The sequence below is a fragment of the Trichechus manatus genome, unplaced genomic scaffold (assembly GCF_000243295.1).
Source record: "Trichechus manatus latirostris isolate Lorelei unplaced genomic scaffold, TriManLat1.0 scaffold00226, whole genome shotgun sequence".
In the NCBI taxonomy this organism is placed as follows: domain Eukaryota; kingdom Metazoa; phylum Chordata; class Mammalia; order Sirenia; family Trichechidae; genus Trichechus; species Trichechus manatus.
In genome coordinates this window covers 622,131-648,004 of record NW_004444162.1, presented here as the reverse complement: position 1 = coordinate 648,004, position 25,874 = coordinate 622,131, and the positions used below count along the sequence as shown (strand labels likewise).

At 35.1% G+C, this 25,874-nt stretch overlaps 1 protein-coding gene across 7 annotated transcripts in view; it reads left to right on the top strand.

Moving 5' to 3' along the window:
• The window catches only part of SYNCRIP (synaptotagmin binding cytoplasmic RNA interacting protein), a 37,032-nt gene extending 15,688 nt beyond the window's left edge, over positions 1-21,344 (top strand). For 2 of the 7 annotated variants that reach the window (XM_004388970.2, XM_023742949.1), the window contains 4 exons: positions 372-577; positions 1,858-2,007; positions 2,555-2,676; positions 8,777-21,344. In XM_004388970.2, coding sequence (XP_004389027.1) covers positions 372-577; positions 1,858-2,007; positions 2,555-2,676; positions 8,777-9,368 — 1,070 coding nt within the window. In that variant the 3' untranslated portion in view covers positions 9,369-21,344. The remainder of the gene's footprint in view (positions 1-371; positions 578-1,857; positions 2,008-2,554; positions 2,677-8,776) is intronic. The other 5 variants (XM_004388972.2, XM_023742947.1, XM_023742946.1 and 2 more) reach the window with 5 other exon arrangements.
• The last annotated feature ends 4,530 nt before the right edge of the window (positions 21,345-25,874 follow it).

Here is a 25,874-nt window from a genome sequence, read left to right as displayed (position 1 = left end):
CAATCTGACCTATACTGCCATTTTCCTAAAATAATTATATAAAGATTTTTTTGTACCTCTTTGTGATTTAATTAATGGAAGCCAAGTAGACCTTAGGTCTGATTAAAAAGAATACATTTTCTTTTCATGGGGGCTTCTGTGTTGGAAAAGCTTGATTGTGTTAGATATATTCATTACAGATTGAGGGAAGGGGTAGATCAGGTAAATAATCTGGACCTGTTATTTGAGAGTCCCTTGTAAAGGTCAGTGAAGAAAAAAGATTGATTTTTATTTTGATATTGAGATAATACCTTAGAAAAATAAATCCTTCAGTGTACTTGTTCTTGCTCATTATTTTATCTAATTTCCTTGGAATGGTTGCTTACTTTCAGAGGGCCTTACAGACGTCATTTTATACCACCAACCAGATGACAAGAAAAAAAACAGAGGCTTTTGCTTTCTTGAATATGAAGATCACAAAACAGCTGCTCAGGCAAGGCGTAGGTTAATGAGCGGTAAAGTCAAAGTCTGGGGAAATGTTGGAACTGTTGAATGGGCCGATCCTATAGAAGATCCTGATCCTGAGGTTATGGCAAAGGTAAGGTAATAATAGTTAAGTTAAAAATTTGGGGGAGGAGAAGGGTTGGTGGAATGAAAAGTGAAAAGGCTTTAGAGGGGGAAAAAGACTTAAAAAAAAAAATTGTGTACATTTTTATAAATCATATTTTTGAAGGTGAGGAAAATACTATTTACTAAGGAATTAGGGCCACACGCCAGAAATTCCATGTATTTGGAAAGTTAATGTGTAGAAATTTATTCGTGGACACTTAGCCATAATTATGAGACTTTTCATGATTAAATAGCCTATATACTGTGAAGGTAGTTCAATTTAATTTTTACTTGAATTCTTAAGTGAAATAGCTTTTGCATTTTTGAGGATGGGGCCATTAGCTAACGTGATTTCTGTATTAGAAGTCTTACTCCTAAAAATAGTGAACTGTACTGGCCTCAGCTGAGCTGCTGCAGTTATAAGGTTTAGCTATTATTAGGTATCCTGCTTCAGCAGTCAGTTGAGACACCCTATGAGAACAAACATCTCGAGTCAACACTTTACTCTCATTAGTGCAGTTTGCAGTTGTTATTCTACCCTTTATCTTTCCTTTTAAGCATCCCCCTTTAATGGTTATAGGATAGGTGTCAAATTAGTTAAAGAGGGGAAGGTGAACTGCCAGGAGAACTGTGAATATTGTTAAAGGATTCTTTTTTTTTTCTGGCCTAGAAAACTCCCACTAACTTAACACTTTAGATAAGGAAATTCAGGTGCTATTTCAGGCATTTAGGAGGGAGTGATAGTGTTTCTTAGCCAAAAGGTTAAATTTTGTAATTTGAGAGATTTCAAGATTGAAAGAAGAATTTGTCGATGTTTTGCCCCCCACCGCCCCCATGACTTAGATTTGCCCACTTGTGTTAAGTGTTAAAACTTGAACAGCTATCTCAGAGGTTATGGTATTCTCATTGTTAGGAAATGACTATGTCCATTTCATTGCAGAACAATCACTAATTTAATAAACCAAGCATATGTTGTGTGCCGTCGAGTCATTTCCGACTCATAGCAACCTAATGGGATAGAGTAGAAATACCCCATAGAGTTTTCTAGGCTGTGGATCGCCAGGTCTTTCTCCCACAGAGTTGCTAGGTGGGTTCAAACCTCCGAGCTTTAGGTTTGCAGTCACCAGGGCTCCTTACCAAGCATATAGTCTATCTGATGTTCTTCTCATAGGTTGTGTTTAAAGTTAACTTTGCAAGGTGAGGGGGGCTGCTGTCTTGGAAATGGAGCTCTTTGGAAATATACAGGGAGTTTCTGCTTTTTTATTTCAGGTAAAAGTGCTGTTTGTACGCAACCTTGCCAATACTGTAACAGAAGAGATTTTAGAAAAGGCATTTAGTCAATTTGGGAAACTGGAACGAGTGAAGAAACTAAAAGATTATGCTTTCATTCATTTTGATGAGCGAGATGGTGCTGTCAAGGTAAACAAGTGGCGAATTCTAGGCATCTAAACTAGACTAATGATTTTTTGTCACCCTAGAATCAGAACATTTTAAAAATTGAAGGAAACGCAGAGATCATGTAATCCAATCAAGCTAATCTTTCTTTATTGCTGTTGAGTGAGTCCGACTCATGGTGACCCAGTGTCAGTAAGAACTGCACTTCATAGGGTTTTCAATTGTTGATTTTTCAAAAGTAGATCGCAAGGCCTTTCTTTGAAAACATCTGGGTGGACTCAAACCTTCATCTTTTTGAATGCGTTAACTGTCTGTACCACCCATAGACTCCGCTAACCTTTACAGGCCGTAGGTTAGTGAGTTATGCGATTTGCTAAGTTAAAAAAAATAATCAGTTGAAGAGCTGGAGCTTTAAATAAAATCTTAACTCACGATCCTGTCTTGTCTTGCTGACCGAATGAGGCTTTGTCTTTGTCTTGTCCTTCCAACGTTAATGGTAAATGATTTAATGCTAACTAGATCATAATTGTTTCTTTCTGCTCTTGTATTGATCAGTATCTTATTTTTTAAGGCTATGGAAGAAATGAATGGCAAAGACTTAGAGGGAGAAAATATTGAGATTGTTTTTGCTAAGCCACCTGATCAAAAAAGGAAAGAAAGAAAAGCTCAGAGGCAAGCAGCAAAGAATCAAATGTAAGTGAAATTTATATACATTTTAATGTTAGTGTATTAACTGAAGAATAATAGTTGTTGCTCAGACATGTTAAATTGTCACACACTTACACCTTACCTTTTAAGAAGACTTGAAAGTTTTGAGACACGAAGAAATGCCAAGGATCTCAAGAAATGGTTACTGAGCTCTTGATACTTAACCATACTTGTGAAAAATAATTGTAATCCTAAATAACTGGAATTTTGTTTAAATAAATGAAAATCAGTCTAGGATATTTTAAAATACATTTTACAGAAAGCATACCTGAAAATGTGTTTTAAATGTTGTTAGGTGCTGTCAAGTCGGTTCCAACTCACAGTGACCCTGTAGGACAGAGTAGAACTGCCCCCATAGGATTTCCAAGGAGCAGCTTGTGGATTTGAACAACCATTGGTTAGAAGCTGAGCTCTTGACCACTATGCCACCAGGGCTTCTTTTCAATATTAGGTGTTGAAAAATCTAACTATGTTTGGTTAAAGAATGGAGAGTTCTGTACTCAGAGAGAATATTAAACCCCAATTATGATAAACTCTGCTTTGTATTTAAAAAAAAAAGACTTTTTTATTAATACATAGTACTATTGCCATGCCAAAGATTTCATATACTAGGCATGGGTTTTGAAAGATGAAATAAGAGGTTATAGCTAATATGATAAGCAAATAATGCAGTATTGAGAAAATTGGGTGTGTAATGAGTTATATAACTGGAGGGATCTTTTCAGAAGATCTGTAAAAGGACATCTGCATATTAAGACAGTGGAGTAAACTTTCAGTTGGTGAGAATGAAGTTAGCACTTTTAAAATTTTGATTGGTAATTTCTAAGAAGGGAGAGGGATTATTGGTATTTGATACAAGAACATTGAACAGAGCGATATCTAAGGTTAGTTTCTTGTTCATTGCCCTTTTTGGGATGCTTTTGGGCAAGTGGCATCTACGTATTTCAGTTATTTCAGAATCAGGGAAGTGATTAAGTTTTAGCTTTTGCAATTAGGTTGGCAAGTTCTGAGCCTTAGTTTCTTCCATTCTAAAATGGGATCAGACTAAATAATGTACGATCTCTTGTGATTATCTGAGTGACCCATGCTTGCTCTGAAACTAAAGAAACGTGCTTTATAGGCTTGATGATAGTGTAGAAGAAAAAGACTATAAAGAGCTGGCTTTTGAGAGAGGGAGCCCGTGCTCTGTCCTTCAGAGCCCTGTGAATTTACCATATGCACTGAAAGTGTTCTCTTTCTGAAAACAATTGATTATGGTTTATTAAAATAGTGAAAAAATATAAGTATAGGAGATTGTTATGTATTTGCAAAGAACAAACCATTGAAGGTATGACTTATGTGATGCTTGTACTTCAACTTGATGCAGTCATTCACTGCTTTTTTTCCCTTTATTCATTAATTTTTTAAAATATTGTGTTTTAGGTGAAAGCTTACATAGCAAATTGGATTTCCAATTTAACCATTTTTATACAACTTGTTCCATGACATTGGTTACAGTCTCACAATGTGTCAACAGTCTCGTTTTTTGCATTCTTTCTGTTTTGTTTCCATTGCTCTAGCTTCCCTGCCCCCCCTTAGCTTCTCATCTTTGTTTTAGGGCAAATGTTGACCATCTGGTGTCTTATAGTTGATTATTTAAAGAAGCATAGTACTCACGAGTGATACTGTTTATTTTATAAGCCAGTCTATTCTTTGGATAAAAAGTGACCATCAGGAGTAGCCTCATTTCCAAGTTCAAAGGGTTTATCTTTGGGTGATAGTCTTGTGGGTTCCTCTAGTCTCTATCAGTCCAGCAAGTCTGGCCTTTTTTAGGAATTTGAGTTTTGTTCTGCATTTTTTTTTTCTGACCCAGGACCTCCTATTGTGTTCCTGGTCAGCGTGGTTGGTAGTGGTAGCCGGGCACTATCTAGTTCTTCAGGTCTCAGGCTAGAGAATGATGTGGTTCATGTGGGCTATTAGTCCTGTGGGCTGGTTTCTTGAGTCTTTGGTTTCTTTCCTTCTCTTTTTTTTTCGAATGAGTAGAAACCAATAGTTACATCTTAGATGGACACTCACAAGCTTTTAAGACCCTCGATGCTACTCCCAAACTAGGATGTAGAACATTATGGACTGTGTTGTGCCAGTTGACCAAGTTGTCCCTTGAGACTGTGGTCCCAAGCCTTCAAACCCAGTAATCCAATCCTATGAGGTGTTTGGTTTTGTCTAGGAAGTATCCGTAAGTGTGCCCTGTATGTGGTTTATTATATGTATGACTATATATGCAGCATATGCTAACATGTGCCTACAGATACACTTGTACATGCACACCCATTTACACACATGTGGCTTCCTATACACGAATATGCATACATGTCTACCTTTGTAACCACACACATTTTTTTGGTTGTTATTGTTGCGAAATTGTGTGTTACAGCATTTACTGAAATTGTCTGTTATTCTTGCATACTTCTTAGTGTCTTCATTTATCTTCATTAAAGTTGTGCAGACTTTACCCATATTGGATATTACCTTTCCCCTCACCAGAAATGTGTTTGATTCGCCCTCTATCCCTCTCCCATCTCTGGTAACCATCAAAGAATGTTGCTTTCTGTGTGTATTCTTATTCTTGACTTTTTATAAAAGTGGCACCATACAGTATGTCTTTCTGTGATTGACTTAACTTCACTCAGCATAATGTTCTCCATATTCGTCCATGTTATGTTTTGCGGACTCCTCATTATTCTTTGTAGTTGAGTAGTATTCCATAGTATGTATGTACCACAGTTTGTTTATCCATTCGTCTGTTAACGGGCACTTAAGGTTCCCATCTTTTGCTATTGTGAATAATGTTGCAGTGAAGATGGGTGTGCATGTGTCTATTCATGTCAGTTCTTTTATATCTTGGCTGGCTCATAAGGTATGTCTATTTCTAGCTTTTTGAGGAAGCGCCATGCTGTTTTCCATAGTGGTCATACCATTTTGCAGTCCTACCAGCAGTGTAGGAGTTCCAGTCCCCCCACAATCTCACCAGCATTTGCTGTTTTCTGTTTGTTTTTTATCATTGCCGTTTTTGCTGGGGTGAGATGGTATCTCATTGTAGCTTTGATTTGCATCTCTAATGGCTAACGATCACGAGCATTTCTTCGTATATTTTGTTTTCCGCCTGAATGTTGTCTTTGGTGAGGTGACTGTTCATGTCCTTTGCCCATCTTTTGATTGGATTGTTCGTCTTTTTGTTGTTGAAATTTTCTCTATTTTAGAGATTAGACCCTTACTGGATATGTTGTTGCTAGAGATTTTTTTCCCAGTCTGTGGATTCGTTTTTTATTCTCTCGGTGTAGTCTTTTGATGAGGATAAGTATTTAATTTTTTAGGATTTCCCAGTTCTCTAATTTATCTTCTCTCATTTTGTGCATTTTTAGTTTTACTTGATAGACTATTTATGCTGAATATTAGGTCCCCTAGTTTTCACTCTGTTGTTTTCCAGGAACTTTATGAGTTTAGCTTTTAACATTTAGGTCTTTGATCCATTTTGAGTTTTTTGTGCTTGGTGTGAGGGATGTATCCTGATTCGTTTTACTACATATGGATATCCAGTTTTGCCAACACCATTTGTTAATAAGACTTTCTTCCCCATTGAATGGACTTTGACCCTTTGTCGAAGATCAGCTGCCTGTAGATGAATGGATTTACTTATGAGCTGTCAGTTCTGCTCCATTGGTCTATATGTCATTGAACCAGTACCAGGCTATTTTAATTACCGTGGCTCTGTGGTAAGTTTTGAGATTGGGAAATGAGAGGCCTTCTGCTTAGTTGTTCTTCAGTATTGTTTCAGCAGTTCGGGTCCTCTTTCCTTTCCATATAAAGCTGGAGATTGGTTTTTCTGTTTCATTTTGTGTTGTTGGAATTTGGATCAGGATTACATTATATCTATAGGTCGCTATTAGTATTGACATTTTCACAGTGTTAAGTCTTCCAGTCCATGAGCATGGAATGTTTTTCCATTTATGTAGATCTCTTTTAGTTTCTTGAGGTAGCGTTTTATAATTTTTTTTGTGTAAGTCTTTTACATCCCTGGTTATGTTTATTCCTAGGTATTTTATCCTTTTGGGGGCTATTGTGAATGGTATTGATTTCTTTTTCAGGAATTTCCTTTTCTTGATTTCCTCATCAGTGTAGAGGACTCCAAACTGATTTTTGTGTGTTGGTCTTGTACCCTACCACTTTGCTGAATCTTTCTATTCCAGCAACTTTCTTGTGGAGTCTTTGGGATTTTATATGTATAGAAGCATGTCATCTGCGAATAAGGATAGTTTTACTTCTTCCTTACCAATTTGGATATCCTTCATTTCCCTTTCCTGTCTTACTGTTCTGGCTAGATCTTCCAGTACAGTACTGAATAAGAGCAGTGCATTCACTGCTTTTTATTTTTTTTTAACTTAATAAATACATAGCATGCATATCCAGTAAGTACTTTATACTTCTCATAGCATCCCTGTGAATTAATTTGAGATGAGGAAACTGAGGCACAGAGGTCAACTTTACCTAAGGTCAGTCATAAAATCAGTAAGTCATGGTGTTGGATTTGAACCAAGGCAGTCTGGCCCCTGGATTTTCACTCTCTTAACCACTATATTAGGGTTTTTTTAATCTCTGCTTTATTGATATTTTGGGCCAGATAATTCTTCGTAGTGGGGACTGTCCTGTGCATTGTGGGATGTTCAGCAGTATCCCTGGCCTCTACCCACTAGATGGTAGTAGTATCCCCCTCCCCTCAGTTGTGACAATCAGAAATACCTCCAGATGTTGCCGCATGTCCCCTGGGAAGCAAAATTGTTGCTAGTTGAGAATCACTGCGCTACTATGCTGTTATTGGATCATTTAGAGACAGAAAAAAATGATATGTCAGTTATTAAGATAATAAGCAAAGCACAACAAGAAATGTTGGAGAACCTAGTAAGCTAGAGCAGCATTTTTATGTGAGTTGGTTGGAGCAGGGAAAAGTTGGGCTTTTGTGAATTGAGTATAAAGTAACATATACTGGTAAACACATTTAAGAGTAAATCGTTTTTCTAAGGAAGGATTGTTTTACGGACTTGTTGGGAATTATTGCAGGGTTCAGATAAAATAAGTGTTTTCTAGTTTGTAAAGGACTATGTAAAATGGTGCTTTACTCTCAGGGAACATGAATTGGGATACATAAGGGTCTTAGTCATTTTTAGATAGTATCTAAGTATATGCTGATTATTATTGCTCTCCAATAACTATTTTTGAAAGTAAAATTTATAGATTGGTTGTTTTAGCTTTTTGTTTTTCTCTGTGGTTAGCTTTGCATATTGATAAAGGTTGATATTAAGTAACCTAGGTCTAGCAATGATCTTTTGAAAGGGAATCAGCCTGTTTTTGAGTGGAATTTTGACTAATAAAAAGTATAGTTGAAGTACTAAAATTAAACACATTTCTCAAGTTTATGTCTACATTGAAAATAACAGTGAGAAAACAGTGTTTTGGGAACTGTTCGTCAATTCTTGATATGCATATTTTGGTGTTTGAAGCTCTGCCACATTTATTATATAGTAGTATAGATGTAGCTTATTTTTGGGAAAGTGACAAATCTTGCTTTTTTAAGATTTGACTTAAGAATAGAATGATTTATTGTAGGAATAGGAAAATTTGTAAGGTCTTTATGCCATCTTACCGTAGTATCTAACATACATTTTTGTTATTTGTCCTACTTGTCATTTTGTCTTTATAATAAATGATCTTTGGATATGTGGAAAGGGAGCATTAGGAAATGCAATTCAGAATGACAAATTAGCATAACAATTTGTAAAAAAAAAAATTCTGTGGTTGGGGCTTACTCTTGACACCTTTTAAATCATGAAGGTTAAGGTCCATAGTGACTTGTATTTGATTTTGTTATTGTTGTTTATTCTTGGTACTCTATTATTACCACTGTGAATTAACCTAGTGCGATAATTCTCCATTAAAGTTATGTGAATGATGTGTAACAAACCCTATTTGAATTGTAAATAGTTAAGTGCCTACGTGTTAATTAGCATTACTGTTTGATTTAAACTCTTAATATCTTTCTCTTTTTTAATAGGTATGATGATTGCTACTATTATGGTCCACCTCATATGCCCCCTCCAACAAGAGGTCGAGGGCGTGGAGGTAGAGGTGGTTATGGATATCCTCCAGATTATTATGGATATGAAGATTATTATGATTATTATGGCTATGATTACCATAACTATCGTGGTGGATATGAAGATCCATACTATGGTTATGAAGATTTTCAAGTTGGAGCTAGAGGAAGGGGTGGTAGAGGAGCAAGGGGTGCTGCTCCATCCAGAGGTCGCGGGGCTGCTCCTCCTCGCGGTAGAGCCGGTTATTCACAGAGAGGAGGTCCTGGATCAGCAAGAGGCGTTCGTGGTGCGAGAGGAGGTGCCCAACAACAAAGAGGCCGCGGGGTACGTGGTGCAAGGGGTGGCCGCGGTGGAAATGTAGGAGGAAAGCGCAAAGCTGATGGGTACAACCAGCCAGATTCCAAGCGGCGCCAGACCAATAATCAGAACTGGGGCTCCCAACCCATTGCTCAGCAACCGCTCCAAGGTGGTGATCATTCTGGTAACTATGGTTACAAATCTGAAAACCAGGAGTTTTATCAGGATACTTTTGGGCAACAGTGGAAGTAGAACAGTAGGGCTTCTGTAAAATTGGAGACTGATAGGTTGATCAGAAACTGATTGGCCCTAAATCTGAACGGGTGCCGCTGTAATTTGTGACATCTGGCAAGATTTCCCTTTATGTATATATTTTAACAATCCGCTTGGACACGAACAAAGCCACACTTCTAACTGCTTCTGGCGAACTGATTTTATTTTTAATTTTTTTTTTCAATAAAGGTATTCTTAGATATTGAAAGAAATAGTTAATGAGTTTGCATTCCTGCTTGAGAAAATTGGCTCAAGTCCATTTGGCTGTAGTGTATACAATGTTTCCAGTAGTGTTTAGATATGGTGTCTTGAAAGGTAGTTAATTAAAACTGAGTATGTCTTTAATATCTTGTATCAGAATAACGATTTGTATGTTACCAACTTAAATTGCTAGAATAAGATAAATTGATACACAACTGCTCTTTTTCATTTAGAACTTTGACCTAATTTGGTTTTTCAAAACCATTTTGGCTACTTGTATTCTTTATGTTGTTGTTTATTTCAATAAAAAATTCACACCTAAATGTATATTTACTAAAATTGTGTTTACAATTCGTTTTTCACAAAATTTCCTGCAAATTTGGTTCCAATTGGTATAGCATGTCAAGGCCAATTAAAGGGTTTTGTGCCTTGTTAATCCTTGTGTGGAATATGTCTGCACATTACACAACACTGATTTATTGCAGTTTTCTGCTTCTGGTTTAAAGTGCTATTTTGCAACTGACTCCATGTTCCCTTCAAAATATTAAAAAAAAAGTTCATGTAGTAAGTTTAAGTTGGTAAGTATTTTAGAGCTCTTAATTATCATGGATATACTGTATATTTAACAAGGACAGTTCTGAGTAGTCTCAAAGAGTCGCAGATCACACTGACAAGTCACTTTTAGCTTTCTAAAGTTTGTCTTGACTTTTAACCCAAGATTCAGTTTGAGTAGAATGCCCTCTTGACTATTTTGTGTATACCATGGGAAGCAGCAAGGAAATACAGCGTGAAAACATTGGGAATAGGTGTGGGCAATGATCTATGAGTTGAACTCCATTCAGATCACTCAGCTTCCCTAATAAAACCAAACAAAAAAAAGCCTATAGTAGTTTCAAGTAAGCAAATACATAATCTGCAAGATAAAGTTTACTTCAAAAATTGGTTTGTATTAAAGATCTAATAGTTTGGGATTTTGTAATCATTTACATTTTAGTATTTTGGCCATAGGACCTATGTTTATAACAGTAATGATGGTGAAAATATTAACCTTCTAAATATTAGAATGGGGGGGGTAGGCTGTAGGTCAATAATAGAAAGATTTAAAACCCACTCCCTATTTCTGTACCTCCACCTCTCCCCTAAATTTAAAGATTTACATTGACAGTGACAGTAAGGCTGCATGTGAAAAATACAGTGACTTTTGAAAGATAAAATGATGAAAAAAATGTTTATCAGTGAATTTCAGATGTCAAGGTCAAACAAATATCAGATGTTTGCTTTCAGCATATTTTATCATTACTTCTTTACATCTCAAAAAGAAAAAAAGACTATGTCTTGCAAGTTAATGGGGGAAAATGCCTTCAGATGTAACTTCTGTTAGGTGTTTCTTTAGCTTTTATTTTTTCAAATAAAATCAGTTTGTGAACAAAATGGGGTTTTCAACCTCTACCCAGTCCCCCCACCAAAAAAGGGGTGGGGGGGACAAAAAAGCAAGTGAAAAACCTCAAAACAAGCAAAAAGAACTTTTTAATAGTTATCAAAGGCAACTTTTTTTGGGTTGGACTTTATATTAAGAAGTACTGTGTTAAAGCTTTTCTTATTTTTTTAATGTTATCATTTTGTATGTACACATTATTAAGTTAAATGATTTATCTAACTGATTCCTTTTGTTACCTGGCTAGCAGGGAAAAGGGGTCGAGGCCGGTCCTGACCTGTTACAATGAAGACTGACTTGCTATGTGGGATTACACCAGAAGCTTGCAGTGGAGTAATGGTAAGGAAATCAAGCAACCTTAAATATCTCGGCTGTATAGGAGCATATTCTATTGCAGAAGACCTTCCTATGAAGATCATGGAATCAAATACAGGACATTGAACTAATACTTGGACTTTGATATGAATTTCTTTAACAATTTTCTCTGCAGTGCAAGTTATTAAACTAAAGCTACTCTATTTTCCAAATGTGTTCCAACAAAAATCCTTCATAACTTCTAGCATGGTATCTTAATAAAGAATAAAGTTCTTCTCTTTAAAAAATCTGCTCTAAGTAGATTTTTCCCCTATGTTTTTTTAAATTAAGGATCCCAGCAATGGTATTCTGAAATATTCTCTTGAATTTGTGCATTTAAATTTTATTGCAGTGGTATAGATGAATGCCATTGTTGGTATCCTTAAATCTTATTTCTGCTCACCAAGGTTAATCATGATTGTCTATATCTTTTTTATAGTAATCACTTTTGGATTGTGTTTCAGATATGCAGTTTCAGGTGTAATCATCAGAGCTGGTTAGTCAGGCATTCCAGATAGTGGTTCTTTTCAGAACCTTTTTTAAAGGGTTGGTTAACTACCTCAGTAGCAGAGGATTGAACTATACCCTATGTACTGTACATAGAAAATCTTTGTAGATAAAAGCAAGGCTTGTTAAATATGATATGAGGGTAAGATTTTAATATACCAAATGTAACATTCTTAGTTGCCTTTAGTTTCAGAGGCTTGTAAGACTTCCTCATGACCATCATAACAGGCCTTGCTTTTGTCGTATTTTGTGGCTGAAAAAGCAGCCTTGCTTCTTCAGATATTGTAGTTATTTGGATGTATAATAGTTTAGCAAGATGTTACTTTTGTAATACATCAGATGTTCAGAAAAAAAGTGCATCCGAACTTGTACTAAATACTGCAGTGTCCCTTTATAAAAAGTCAGACTAAAACTGACAGTTGTACAGCGAAGCCTGACATTTGGATATTTTGAAGTTTTTTCATAAATCATAGAAATTAGTATATGGCTGTAGTTTAGCTTTTTAGGTAAAAGGTATGTTTCATTAGTGCATTTCTTACTGCTGATCACTGCAAAGATGTGAATCAGCTTTCCATTTCTTATGCAGGTCATGATAACTTGTAGAGTAGAGTACAATCATTTGTGCTATGTTTTTAATTTTCTAAAGCACCTTGATGACAGTGAGTGTTCAGTGGTGAAGCATCCTCTATTGAATCACCCTCAAAAAAATTTTTTGCCAAGTCCTAAGTTTATAGCTTAAAATCAAAAGTGAAATTATAGTTTAATTAGGACTTGGTATAAAGAATTCCCTTCTCCCCTTCCCCAAAGGGATACTGCAGTTATATCACATACCCAATAGGCACCACAATGAAGATCAGAGCTTATTATACTTAATTAAGGTTTTATACACACCAGTTCCCCAGTAAATGCAAATTTAACAGTAAAATTAGACATGTCATATGTTCAAAATGCTCATGGCAAACAATCATTTTGCATTCCTGCAAATAAAATTGTTTTATACTGTAAGCTGGAGGCGAGTGTAACTTATTTTTGTAATAAAGTTTTTATTTTTTTTATGTGTCATTAATATAAATGTGTGTTAGTAGAAATCTTCTGGTTTAAAAAGTTAGAATTGCACACATTTCGGTATGTTTACTTGTACTTACATAATTTTAGAATAGTGGTTGCCAATAGCCTGTGTGTTTCACATTAATTGGTTTTTTATGTTATCTTAATAAATCATTTTAGTATGTTGTATGTCAGTTACTGGGATAGCTGGGACATAGAGTGTAATTTAAAATTTGTCAATAAGTATTCATTGGAATATATGTAAATGTGCCTTGCCGGTTATTGAAATTTACCTACAAATGAGTATGGGGTGACAAAAATTAGTTCCTGGTGCTTAATGAAACTTTCTGCCACTGATTTTTTATATTACCCCGTGCTTTTTTAAAGTACATGTCTCTCAAATCTTAGTGTAAGTTTGAGGGCTACACAAAACATTTACATTTCATTCTAACATAATGAGTATAATAGGTTTATGAAAAGTGGGTAAACTAAATGTAGCCTTCAGTAAAATTGAATCTCAGTGTAATCCTTGGTGCTGGCATTTCCCAGTACCAGGGAGTTAATGATCCTATCAAAGAGGTCATTGCCATGCCTATTGGCACTTTACTGTCATACTGTTTTTAAGGGACACTGTCAAGGTGTTTAAGTTAATTCTCAGAATTATTTTTTGGGATTTTAGGGCAAGTTTGTTTGACTTAAGTAGAACTGCATTGTCAAAGTTGAAAGATGAACACTTTTGTGAGTCCACAAATGTGTTCTTAAGCATTACAATATCGTGGAGCTGTGGATTTCCAAGACTATTTGGCATTCATAGTTTGGGGACTTGGGAGGGAAGACTGATGATATAAAGAAATTGTGAAGAATTGTTGGTTATACTTAAGGCTAATGTAAACAGGGGTAATATATACACGCTCAAGTGAAATTACTTGACAGTGTTCATTTGAATAACTGAATTCAAGCCATTATAATTGCTTTTAAAATTAAATATCATTTGCACTGTTCTGATAATGGGTGCAGTTTTTGAGCAATATAATCAGAGCTAAATATGCATGTAGTGATTAGTGATGTGAACAATTAAGTTCTGAGGAGAAATACTAACTGGTATTTTCAAACTTAAATTTCTGTAGTAAAATCCATATCAAACTCTTATCAGAGATCAAGGAAACAGGCAATGCATATAAACATACTTCTGAATGTTGTGTGGCCTATAAAGCAATAATGCAATTTATATGGAATGTCATGGGATATAAGAAATGGAAATGCAAAAATAACTAATCCTTTAGTAAAAATGTCAACATGTTAAGGGGGAATGTTAACTATTGTAGGTTATTACTATTTGTGATTTGTTTTTGGGTTCTTGGCTTTGACAGCTTCAAAGAATGGACAGATGACAAGTTAAAAATTTTTGTATGTATTGTCACGGCAAGGGTCTGAAATTGAAATGCAAGAGTCAGCTCCCTTCCTTGGGGTGAAAAATGTATCCGTAAAGCATTCTGAATGTTAAAAAGAAAACTTGAGTTACCTAACAAAAACAGACGCAAGATTTTGTTTCTGCAGACTACTTGGCAATCATAAATTTAGTTTATCAATATTCAGAAAGTTGATTTGTGAGAAAATTGTGTTATACGTATTCTACCAAACATGCTTTTTACAAAATATTTTCAGCCATTACAACTAAATAAGAGAGATGAAGGGAGAATTGAGCACAAAAAGCTGTTGCACACATGATGGCGGTTGCTGTAGCGCCATGAGAAATTTTTCTACTGATTACTGTAAGCTGAACTTAACAGAATATTAGCATTTTCCTCATAATCAAATGGAAAAACAGAAATGGATTGATGGGGTGACCTGGGGTATTCAATTGTATATAAAATATTTAGAAAAACTTAATATTAGGATGAGCTGCATGGTGGATGGGCAGAATTACACATGCAGGACAACTTTTTTGACTGCTGAGCCAAAAGTCACTGTTGATCAGAAACAGCAAAAGATCACTGTTATTACAGAGTATGACATGTAGTCTGTATTTTAACAGAAGTTAAAAACAGGAGGGCTTTATGCATTTAGAAGAGGGAGCTAACCCTAGATTGAAGTGATTATTCAGGTTCGTATAATTTTCAAGAATACCCACCATGACCATTTTTTTCCCAATGATGTATACCATAAAATTTTTTTCTGATCATAGGAATTCAGTGGTAGGTGTAGAATTAATGAATAAAAAGTTTAAGTGACAATACATCAAAGGAACAGACCTGGGATGTTTTAAGGTGTAGTATAAATTATTCAGTAATCATACCACTCAGTAGGGTGTGCCACTACGTATCGTAAGATGCTACTTATGAGCCAATGTTTGCAGACATTTTTAACTATGGGCAAAATAGTAGATGGATTTTTTTGGGTCTGTCAGCTTTTCTAAGGTACTTAAGATAGTACTTTATATAAATTCCATTAGTAGCACAGTCTGCCTTTAGTAATAACTAAAATGTTTTTCAGGACCAGAAGTATTCAGTTGGGAAGAAACAGTCTTTTTTATAAGTGCAAATCAGTATTATAATTAATACTCTGGGTCAAATGATATTAACAGTAGTCTAATAAAGGTAAACATTTAGAAGTCTGGCATTGAGAAACAAAAGCTTGTACCTGATTAGTATTTTAATTAAAATATTAGTTTTGTTAGCTTATTTTTAAATTGTCTTTTACATTTATCCATAAAATTTATATATTTATTTCATTCCTTTCATCTCACTGAAAACTGTCTGCAGGCTCTTTGATTTGGGTTAGATGTATGAAGTACTGTCTTTTGCCAAAAACCTCAAATTTCCTGTTCTTTTCAACGTAGTGGGTTTGTGCTTGTTTGGAGATCAGTTCAAAAACTCTGTACTATCTGTACTGCCTCTGATGTTAAGATTCTATGTATAGCATAAGGAAGCTAGCTCTGACTATATTTTCCTAAGAATAAAGACCTATTTTTGTAGCATGTCTTAGGATCTCCAGGAGTCCAAGAATTATTGTGGGTGTCCTCCATTTCATCATTTTTTATTTAACAGCTTTTAAATAGACACTTGGAGTCTTTAGAGCTCTTTCATCTTTTGGTAACCCATACATTCAAATCAACTAGACTGGTAAAAACAAATTCCCCAAGATCCTCAGTTGCAAGCACATGACGGGGGGATATTTAACAGTAAATACATAGGTCTGGTCTTCATTAAGTGATGATGAAAATGGTCAAATACATGTCAGCGGATTCGATGAAGAAGTTACGGTAATTCATTTTTATGTTTCTGGGAACATGCTCCACCACGCAGTGTTCTTTCCTTCTCTGTCACTAGCAAATAGACATTTTCTCTGAAGATTTTGGAAATGAGAAGTTGAGGTTGCAAGGAATTCAGGAGAGAACAACAAACAATCTATTCTAATGTTCCACATTTAGATGACTGCAAATGAGGTTAGGTAGGTGAAAGCTTAAAATGTGTTCATTAAGAGAAGTTGATAAATCTCTATTAAAGAATGGGGAACTTATAAATAAATTTGGGGCTTTTGACTTACAGACCTAGAATTTCTGGGGGTAGGGGGTTTGGGACAGGTATAGCTCCAGCTACTTGAATAGTACAAGAATCCTTTTAGGTCACTTTTTCTATTTAGGATTTCCAAAGTTTATACTGAGTGCAAAAAAGTTTTTCTTGTTTCAGAACAGTCATGGAAATTTTATGATAACTTGAGAAATTATGGTGTACCACTAGGGCATTTTGAAAATCATTTCCGTTGCCTGTTTGATCCTCTGCAGATGCCAAACTAGTACTTAACATTTTCTTGAAGTCAGGGGTGCTGAATAAAATTACCTTTTTGAGTGAGGGAGGTGTCACATTTTAGAAATCAGTGTCATTAAGCGTTAAACAGCTTTTTAAAACGTGTTCATAAGTGAAGTTTAGTAGGAGGAAGATAATAATTTACTACTAGCTTCAATGAATGCATTTGATTTTGTCTGGCTTAAAACATTCTAATATGAGAAGTTACAAAGGCTGCTGTCTGTAATGTTTATGAATTGTCATTTCTTGTCCTAATTTTAGGCTTCTAGCTGTTTTGAAAAGATTTTTGTGACAAAGTTTACCTTGCTTTGGAGAGAATTTTAGGATACTCAAGGGATTTGGCATCTTGTGTCATTGATGAGCTACAGTGTTTTTGTTTTTTTCAGGCAGAAGGGCAAAGGATTTAGTGTGAATTAGCCACTAATGTCCACAAGTTACCTAAAGAATAAGCAGATTAGGGTTTGTTCATAATATAAAACCTGTGGAAAAGAGTTTTGTAGATTCTAAATGATAAAAATTAGGCCTATTAAGTGTAGAAACTTAAACCATGACCATGTAATGAAGAGTTTTCCACATCTTACATCTTCTGTGACTTATTTAAATAGTACAAACTTTAAATGACATGAAGAAAATAAATTTGAATAATCTGCCCTTGAATAATAATTTGTGTAATCTTGCCTTTGACAAAAGTGTAACTTACTGTGAGAATTAGAAAATGCCAGTACTGTATCATTTGAACGCAGTATTGCTAAAGCTGGGTATATCTGTTTAACATTGTGCGTAAAGAACCCTTACGAGTTCATTTTTTCAAAATATAATTTTTAAAATGTCAGTGTTCATGTTGGTTTAATTATAAGACCGTGAATTAGACCTCTAAAATTGCTTTAATTTAACATGTCATGAAAAATTGGAAAAACATTGTGTTTCTCAGTATAATATTTGGATAATGCTTGGAGAAAAGTAATGAGCAATTTATATCAAAGGCAATCTATAAAAATTGACAGAATACATTTTTTAATTCTACTCCACATGTGTATGTAATACAGAATGTTACTTTGGCAAAATTTAATTTCTACCTTCTTGCTTTGTTCTTGAAATAGTAAAAATCTTCCATGAATTTGCAGAAATTAAATTCTGATAGTTCTTCAAAATAATTAAGGACAGGTGCACCCTGCCTAACGTCAGCGTCATTTAGAATTAAAAGTTGAAATTCTGAAATTACATCATTTAACAGGGCTTGATTGATTTCTTGAAGATCCATTTAGCTTTTAGGGAAACAAAGGTAGGGGCCCAGCAAGTAGATACAGCTACTCAGTTTCTTTGGCTTATCCCAAAGAGTCTTTGTTTGTCAGTCTGCTTAAATTATTCCCTAATTTAAGGTCATTCAGTTTCTTCTCTATGATTTATTTTGGCTCCTTTTAGAATGGAAGCTCTTTGAGGGCAAGGAAATCTGAATTGATGCTAGGCAGGCATTTAAAAAATACTCCTAAATATATTTTTATTTTGTAGTGGAAATTTAGCATGTTGAATGAGGCTTAATTGTATCATGTTAACTTGAAAAAATTGGAATCATGTCTTGAACCACATAATTTACAATGTGGAAGATTTTTAAAAAATAACATAAAATACTAATGTGTTAAGTCAGATTTTGAAGATCAGATTGAAATTGTCAATCTGATATTTTCCAAAAAAAAAAAATCATAAAATTGTCTTCATATTATGGAAAAGTTGGTCTTCCAGTCTGTAGACTGCTTTATGTTTTTTATATTTATTAACTGTAATTGTTAACCCCGTGTGAAAGTTGTTACTATTCACATTTTTATTATTTGAAATTAGAGGAAAAGGGGGTTCACAAGTCATCTTTATCATGGACTTGAGGAAATCTAGCAATTTTCCTTCATGTTCAATTTAATTTGCCAAACAAAAACAGTATCAACCTACAGATTCCTTGTATGAGGTGGTGACACTTGTTTTGCTGGTTAAGAGTATAGTTGGTTTATAAAGTTTTTATAAGATTCTTTTACAGAGCACTTTTGAAGATCAGAATACAGAGATGTTGAGATCCTGAGAAAAGCATGAAGGCTAGATAACAAAGTCTTGAAAACAGTTATTCCTAAGAGTAATCCATTTTATATTTTAAAATAACCTTAGAGCATTAGTTGCATCCATATGAATAGCTTTATGTTACTTACCAGACAGTAGGTGGTTGAAATTATCACCTGAAAAGTAAGGCTCAAAAATAAAAGGTTTTGAGTTTAAGGCACTGTGTCTCACTACAGTGTGTATATACCTCCTAGTTTGAGTAATGATGAGTTAAGGTGTTATTTATGCTTATATATACTTGATGGCACTTTAAAGAGATCTGTACTTGGAAAACATGTGAACAGCACAGGATATGAAAGTCTCTTTTTTGCCTGAAACCCTGCCCCACTCAGAGATAACCCCCTCTCTCTAGTTCATGGCGGTTATACTTTCTACACCTCTAATTATTACCAACTTTAAGCAGATTTTGTTTTCCCCTGGTAAGCAACTTAGCTAATACCACTCCTGTTCTTTTGCCAAACTATTTTAAATTCAATTAGTTACCTTTATTACTTTAAATGCACTTAATTCCCTACTACCAATTTTATTATGTTTACTCATTATATAAGGAAACAGCACACTCATACTTTTTTCTTTCTTTTCCCAACTCCTGTTACTGATATCTTTACTCTTTTGCCATCAAGTTTGTAACATAACGAATTATCTTCTCATACTTTGCCTCTAGACCTAGATAGCCAAAACTGCATTTATATAATAAGTAATGTGCTTAGATCCACAGGTAATTGATTCTACTTTGCCAAAAAACCCATGCCCTTCAGAGGGCAAAATTCCAAGAGTACGGATAAATTTTATTCTTTTATGTTCCATCAGTTGCTTAGATTCATGCCATTGTTAAAATAGGGATCATGACTTTGATTTTTTCTTGAGTTTCTAATTAACTTTTTTCTTGGTAGCAGAGAAGAAAAGGTAATACACTGAGGTCTTCTGGCTTTTGTACTGTTGGATGCTGTATGTGCTCCTATCATCCTGGGAGTTTGTTTTTCCACCCATTGCATTGCTGGGGCCCACAATTTCTTCGATTTTATCTTCCTCTTGGATTCCCTTTTCTTCTTGCTGCAGTATGTTCTCAACTAACATATTTTAGAAAGGGTACATGAACTGTCAACGGTCTTGCATACTAGAAGATACCTGTCTCTTGCCGTTGATAGAGTTTGGATATAGAATTTACTCACTTGCATTGTCATTTTCCATCAGAACTCTGTAGGCATTGTTCCACTTTGTTTTTTTAGTGTCCAGTGTTGCTGATGGCAAGTCTGATTTGAATGCAGTTCCTTCTTTGTAGGTTGTATGGTTTTTTTCTCATGGAGACATTCAGAATTTTTTTACTTAGTTTTCTAAAATTTCATAAGGCTGTATGCATAGGTGTTCATTTATTTTGCTTATTAACCTGAACTCTCAACAGTTTGTTACTCAGTTTTGCTTTTCACTTTTTCCAGCTTGTTTTTCTGCTCTCTCTAGAGCTTGGATTGGAATAATTGGACTGTCCTGGATTCTCTTGTGTTTAAATTTTTTTTCCTTATCCATCAATTTGCTAGAAAACGTCACTTCTTAGATTTTAGCAGTGTAGCAGCCTGATGCATGCAGTATTTTGATCACTCTTGAATGCTAGAGATTTTTCAAAGTTAACACTTTCTTCTAGGATGAGTTGAAATAGTTTACATTGGTTATGTCTTTTCGTGCTTCTGATGTTTTTCAAATGCTTGGTGGTTCTTTGTTTTACAGACCTTCAGCTAATCACCTGTGTTTCTTTCCCCTCCTCCTGCAAACCAGAGATCTTTTTCTTCCCACTCATTCCTGCCATTGAAAATTATCCCTTTTCCTTGCTGTGAGTGCTAATATGAGCTTCATTTCATCTTTTGTACCTAAATTGTTTAGTATTAAAAACGTGTTTGTTTTTTTTTTAATAGAACTGGGTAGTAAAACAATAGGTGGCACTTCATCTTGAAATATTAAAAGGAACCATCTTAATTTGTATTATCACTTTCATACCAATTCATTTAAAATTTCTAGAAAAAAGTTGAACAGCCCCTAGCATAGAGGATGTTTTGTGACTAAGAATGCAAATATATTTAGTGATATTTTTGACTGGGCAGACCCATTTTTTTCTTTATTGGGGGGAAGGTCTCTTCAAAAAGGATTAGGGAATAGTACGAAAGGTTCAGAAAATGTTTGGGCATATAATTTCTGAACATTTAAAAAGAAACCATTGAGCATTATTTTGTTTTTTCCATTTACATTTGACAGCTTACCTTGATGTCTTGCTGTTATCAGGTAATGACACTTCATTCCTTATTGTGGCAGAGATCTCTCAATCCTACCTTCTTCCAGATTTGGTATTTTGGGATTTGATGAGAGCCTGTGTTAGTCTACTTGTGGAATATATGCTTTTGTATTTATGTCATACACTTGTCTTTGCTTAGCAAACCAACCCAAAACCCACTGCCATGGAGTCAATTCCGACTCATAAATAGCGACCCTATAGGATAGAGTAGAACTGCCCCATAGAGTTTCCAAGGCGGTAAATGTTTATAGAAGCAAACTGCCGCAATCTTTCCCCCGAGGAGCAGCTGGTGGGTTCAAACTGCCAGCCTTTCAGTTAGCCAGGCACTGCGCCACCAGGGCTGCTTTGCTTATTAGAGACTCTAAATCCTTTATTTAAATTTGTCCACATAAAGTCATCGTAAAAATCTTGAGTCATGTGGCTGTTATGGACCTCTTCCAGATAATAAAACATTTGTTCCTAATTAGCTGTTATTTTATATATATACATACATACACACAACGCACATACCAGGAAACTAAAGAGGAAAATTAAGCTGCTTAACTGTAAACTCAAAATGGATGGGCATATGGTACTCTTACATCTTGCATTGATCTCTTGTATTCATATGACTGCTCTTCTTGATAAGCCTGATGTGGCCTGTATAGACATACTCATTTTTAATGTAAATGTAAAAGATACAGGTTGCTAAAGTAAAATACTGTATGTGTATTAATACAGTCTTATGATTTCAATATGACTTTTATGCCTGCTTCCCCCTCCCCCCATAGTTCTAGGTGATAAAAATATTTTCTCCCTGTCACTGAGCCATTTAATGAAAACAATTATATGCAAAAGCAAATTGAACCTGTGGGCCTCGGTTTCCTTACCTGTAAAAAGAGATGATTAAATTAGCTTGATTTTTTTTTTTCCAGCTCAGAGCATTCTATGACATTTAGCTTATATTTCTGGCAAAATTGTGCCTAGAAGAATTTTTGCTTCATTTCATACTTTGTGATAGCTTAGTTTCACAGAACATGAGAAATGTTACCTTTAGACTTTTCATCCTGTAATATTTTACATGTATGAACATTTCCTAGTATGTTATTTTTGTGGTATTATTCGTGGTAGAGTAAGGTAAATACTTTTGTTCTAAAGTTAATACTGGAGCCCAAGTATATTCTGAGAGAGAACTGTATCAACCCCTCATTAGATAGTCCAGAAAGTATTCCAGTTATCCTCAAGTTTCCTAAATATTGCACTAGTTGGGACTCAACCTGAATCACATAGATGGGAGAGAGCATGTCAACTAGTGTATACAAGCAACATCTGTGTACTTTTGTAATAGTAATTTCTATTTATTTTTAAACCCTTAAGTGTTCATCTTCACTTTGAAACTAGGCAAAACTCTTCATTTAACATAAATGAACCTGACCAGAACATACAAGGCAGCCTTCAACTGTTAACCATCCTCCCATCCTCTTTAATTTATTGCTATATTTCACGTGTTCTCTGAAAATTATAGTGCCAGCATAATATCACCTACAGTAGCAGAGGTGTTCTCCTAAGCAGTGGTTATTCTATCCCCCCTCCCCCACCACCCAATAAACCACCTTTAGCTTGAAATCCCACATTTCTCATTCTCAGAGGAAAGCATTTTATTGCACTTTCTATGGAGCCTGGTGGTTTTGGAATGATATTTTTAAGTTGGTTTTCCTCTTCTATTTTCAGGAGCTGTTCACTGGATACCACTAACCTGATAGGAAATTATGTATTAAAAACTTTAGCCTCTGGCATTTACTACATTGAATCACTTGTTGAAAAAGTTTCCTTGGCACTAGGCTGGTTCTCTAATCTGTGAGCACTCCATTCTTATCCTTATTTCTCTTTTCCTCTACACTTGTCTCTGATCTCAACAAGGCTTCCCATCACATCTATGTGAACTGTTACAGTGTCAGAACTTTATTGATTTGTGTTATGTGCCAGTTCTGCATTTCATGCAGTACCCATTAGAGTGCTTTGCTCTGTTGGAGATAATGTTCTGTTAATGTCGCTTATATGCAGCCACATTTTATCACTCACTGTTATTAAATAGGCCTGGAATATCCTCTCTGTATCAAAATCTTACCCGTCCTTTAGGAAGTTCAGGTCTGGCCGATTGCTCTAGGATCTATAACAGCAGTGTCCAAGAGAAAATGCAAGCTACATATGCCATTTAAAATTTTATAATTTGGCTCCAGCTCATCCTTCTAGCCTTGTTTTCCGTTGTTGTTATGTGCCGTCAAATCTTTTCCAACTTATAGTCGCCCTATAGGACAGAGCAGAACTGCCCAATAGTGTTTCCAAGGAGCAGCTGGTGGATTTGAACTGCCAACCTTTTGGTTAGCAGCTGAGCTCTTAACCGTTGAGCCACCAGGGCTCTGTTATTTTCCATTACTATTGTGTATAAACACCCATTGCCTTATCTTTCCCTCAACCCATTTCTGGTGTCTTGGAGTTCTACCCCACTCCAAACCAACTGCTCAAACCAAAATCTTCAGCCAAAATAGGTAGTGTCTGTTGTAGTCACGAAAACGATGAACATAGTAAAATATCCCTGATCTACAATTTGTAGGACACCAAGAACATAAGATCTTGGCTTTTATCTTCTGGGGGATTAAAAAAAAAAACCACCTCTGCTTAAAGGAAGCAAAACCATGGTTTAAAAGCATCTGGCAATATCTGAAGAATCTGATGCTTTTATGCTTTGCAACAGCAAGGAAAATCTTCAGAATCATTTGTATTCAATATTACTGATACCTTTCAAACAGCATATGGTAATTACACTCTCCCAATCATCTGCCATGATCAATAACAGTTTCATATGCTGCTTTAGTGAGATAAAAGCTATTGAACTTGGCAGAGGCCAAATGTAAGGCCTAAACCAATTTAAGAATAACACATTGTTATCAACATTCAAAAACTCAGTACTTGAAAGAGATTATTAAGATAGGAATATTTATGGTTGGTCTCTTAACTCTGAAGCCAATGTTTACATGCTGCTGTCAAACCAATTCCGACTCATGGTCAGCCTGGAGTCCCACAAAAATTTTTGCTCCATTTCTGCCATCAGTGTTTCTGTGCGCATTATTTGAGAAGTTTTCTTAGTCTCAAGAAATCATGAATTGCAAGTGAGCGAAACTATTTTAATTATATAGGCTTTTTAAAAAATATGAATTGAAAATAGAAGTGGTAGAACCTCTGAATATCTGGGTAAAGTTAATTATTGTGAATATGTAAGTATACATCAAGATGTATACTTACACATACTTGGTGTATACTGTTTAACAAATTGAACAGTATAGACCATATAACTGATAATATTCAAAGTCCGGCTATTTTAGAATCTTGTGTTCATCATTTAGTTAAACCTAAATTTAAATAGTAACTGTCTACTAAAATATAAGGAAAGATTTTAAATAAAATTAGCTGATTTCTATTTAGATACACTGTATTGAGTTTATTTTCTTATACCTGGAATCAGTTTGCCAAAATAGGAAAACTTTCTTTTTAGTGAAGAGAAAGTTTGATTTTAATTATTTGGTAGTAACTTTACCAAAGGTAAGGAATTGAAGTACTAATATTAGTGAATTTTCACAATGCTGAACCAAGCCTAGTTGCATGGTAGTTTATAGGCACCATGTCTGAGTGCTGTAGTTTTTTATATTTTACAAAATAACTAATAAAGCCCAAAAGGGAGGATTGCAAAGCTTTTCCAGAATACTTCCAGAAGGTATTGAAGTCAATTGAAAGCTATATTTAAACATCTGAAATAATATAGTTAACATTTTTCTTGTTATGAAAGGAAGCCATTTTCTCCCTTATAGTTAACATAAGAAACAAGGTGGAGATTTATTTAAGGAGTAACTTAAAGTAGAAAAAAACATTAGCCATCTTATATAAGATAATGTTGGTGTTAGATTATAAAAAAGTGCCTCTTCCAGTCTTTAATACTTATCAATAGGTGAGTATATTTTCAGTTTTGAAGCAGTTACTAAATATTTTACATTTTCTAAAGTTATGACCAACTGCCTGTATCTAAGAAACGGGTTTGAAAAGATAGTTATTCCATAACAGAAATGAAATGACAGAAACATGAAATGCTTAAATTTTTGGTGCTGATAATAAGACCACCCAAAATTTCACGGTAATAACATAAGCTTTAGCCAGAGAGTACTTGTTTGAGCCACTGATTCTGTAAAGTTCGTATCTTAATGGTGGTTTTACCTCATGATGATGTTAGATGCTGTCGGGTTGGTTCTGACCATAGCGACTCTCTAAGACAGACTAGAACTGTCCAATAGGACTTCCAAGGAGTGGTTGGTGGATTTGAACTGCCAACCTTTTGGTTAGCAGCCGAGATCTTAACCACTATGCCACCAGGGCTCGAGTTTTACCTCATGACCACCAAAAAAAATTTTTTTTTAAAAATAACTGCATTTTAAACATCTCAGACCCCCATCCCCTGCCAATGAAAATCCCTTAATACTGTTCCTTGAATTAATAATCCAGCATTGTAATGAGTTCCTTTCTTGAAAACCAAGGAAGGCAATAGGTTGGGGGTACAAGAGGGTATTTATGAAAGATTAAGACAAAAAATGTTAGACATACCAGAATATATATACGAACCTTGATGCACAGAGACCGAGAGGAAATAAACCAGGGTTTGGAAATGCCTATCTGGTGCTAGGAGAGCATTCTCTAAATTGTAGGAGGCATTTCTGTGAGAGTGA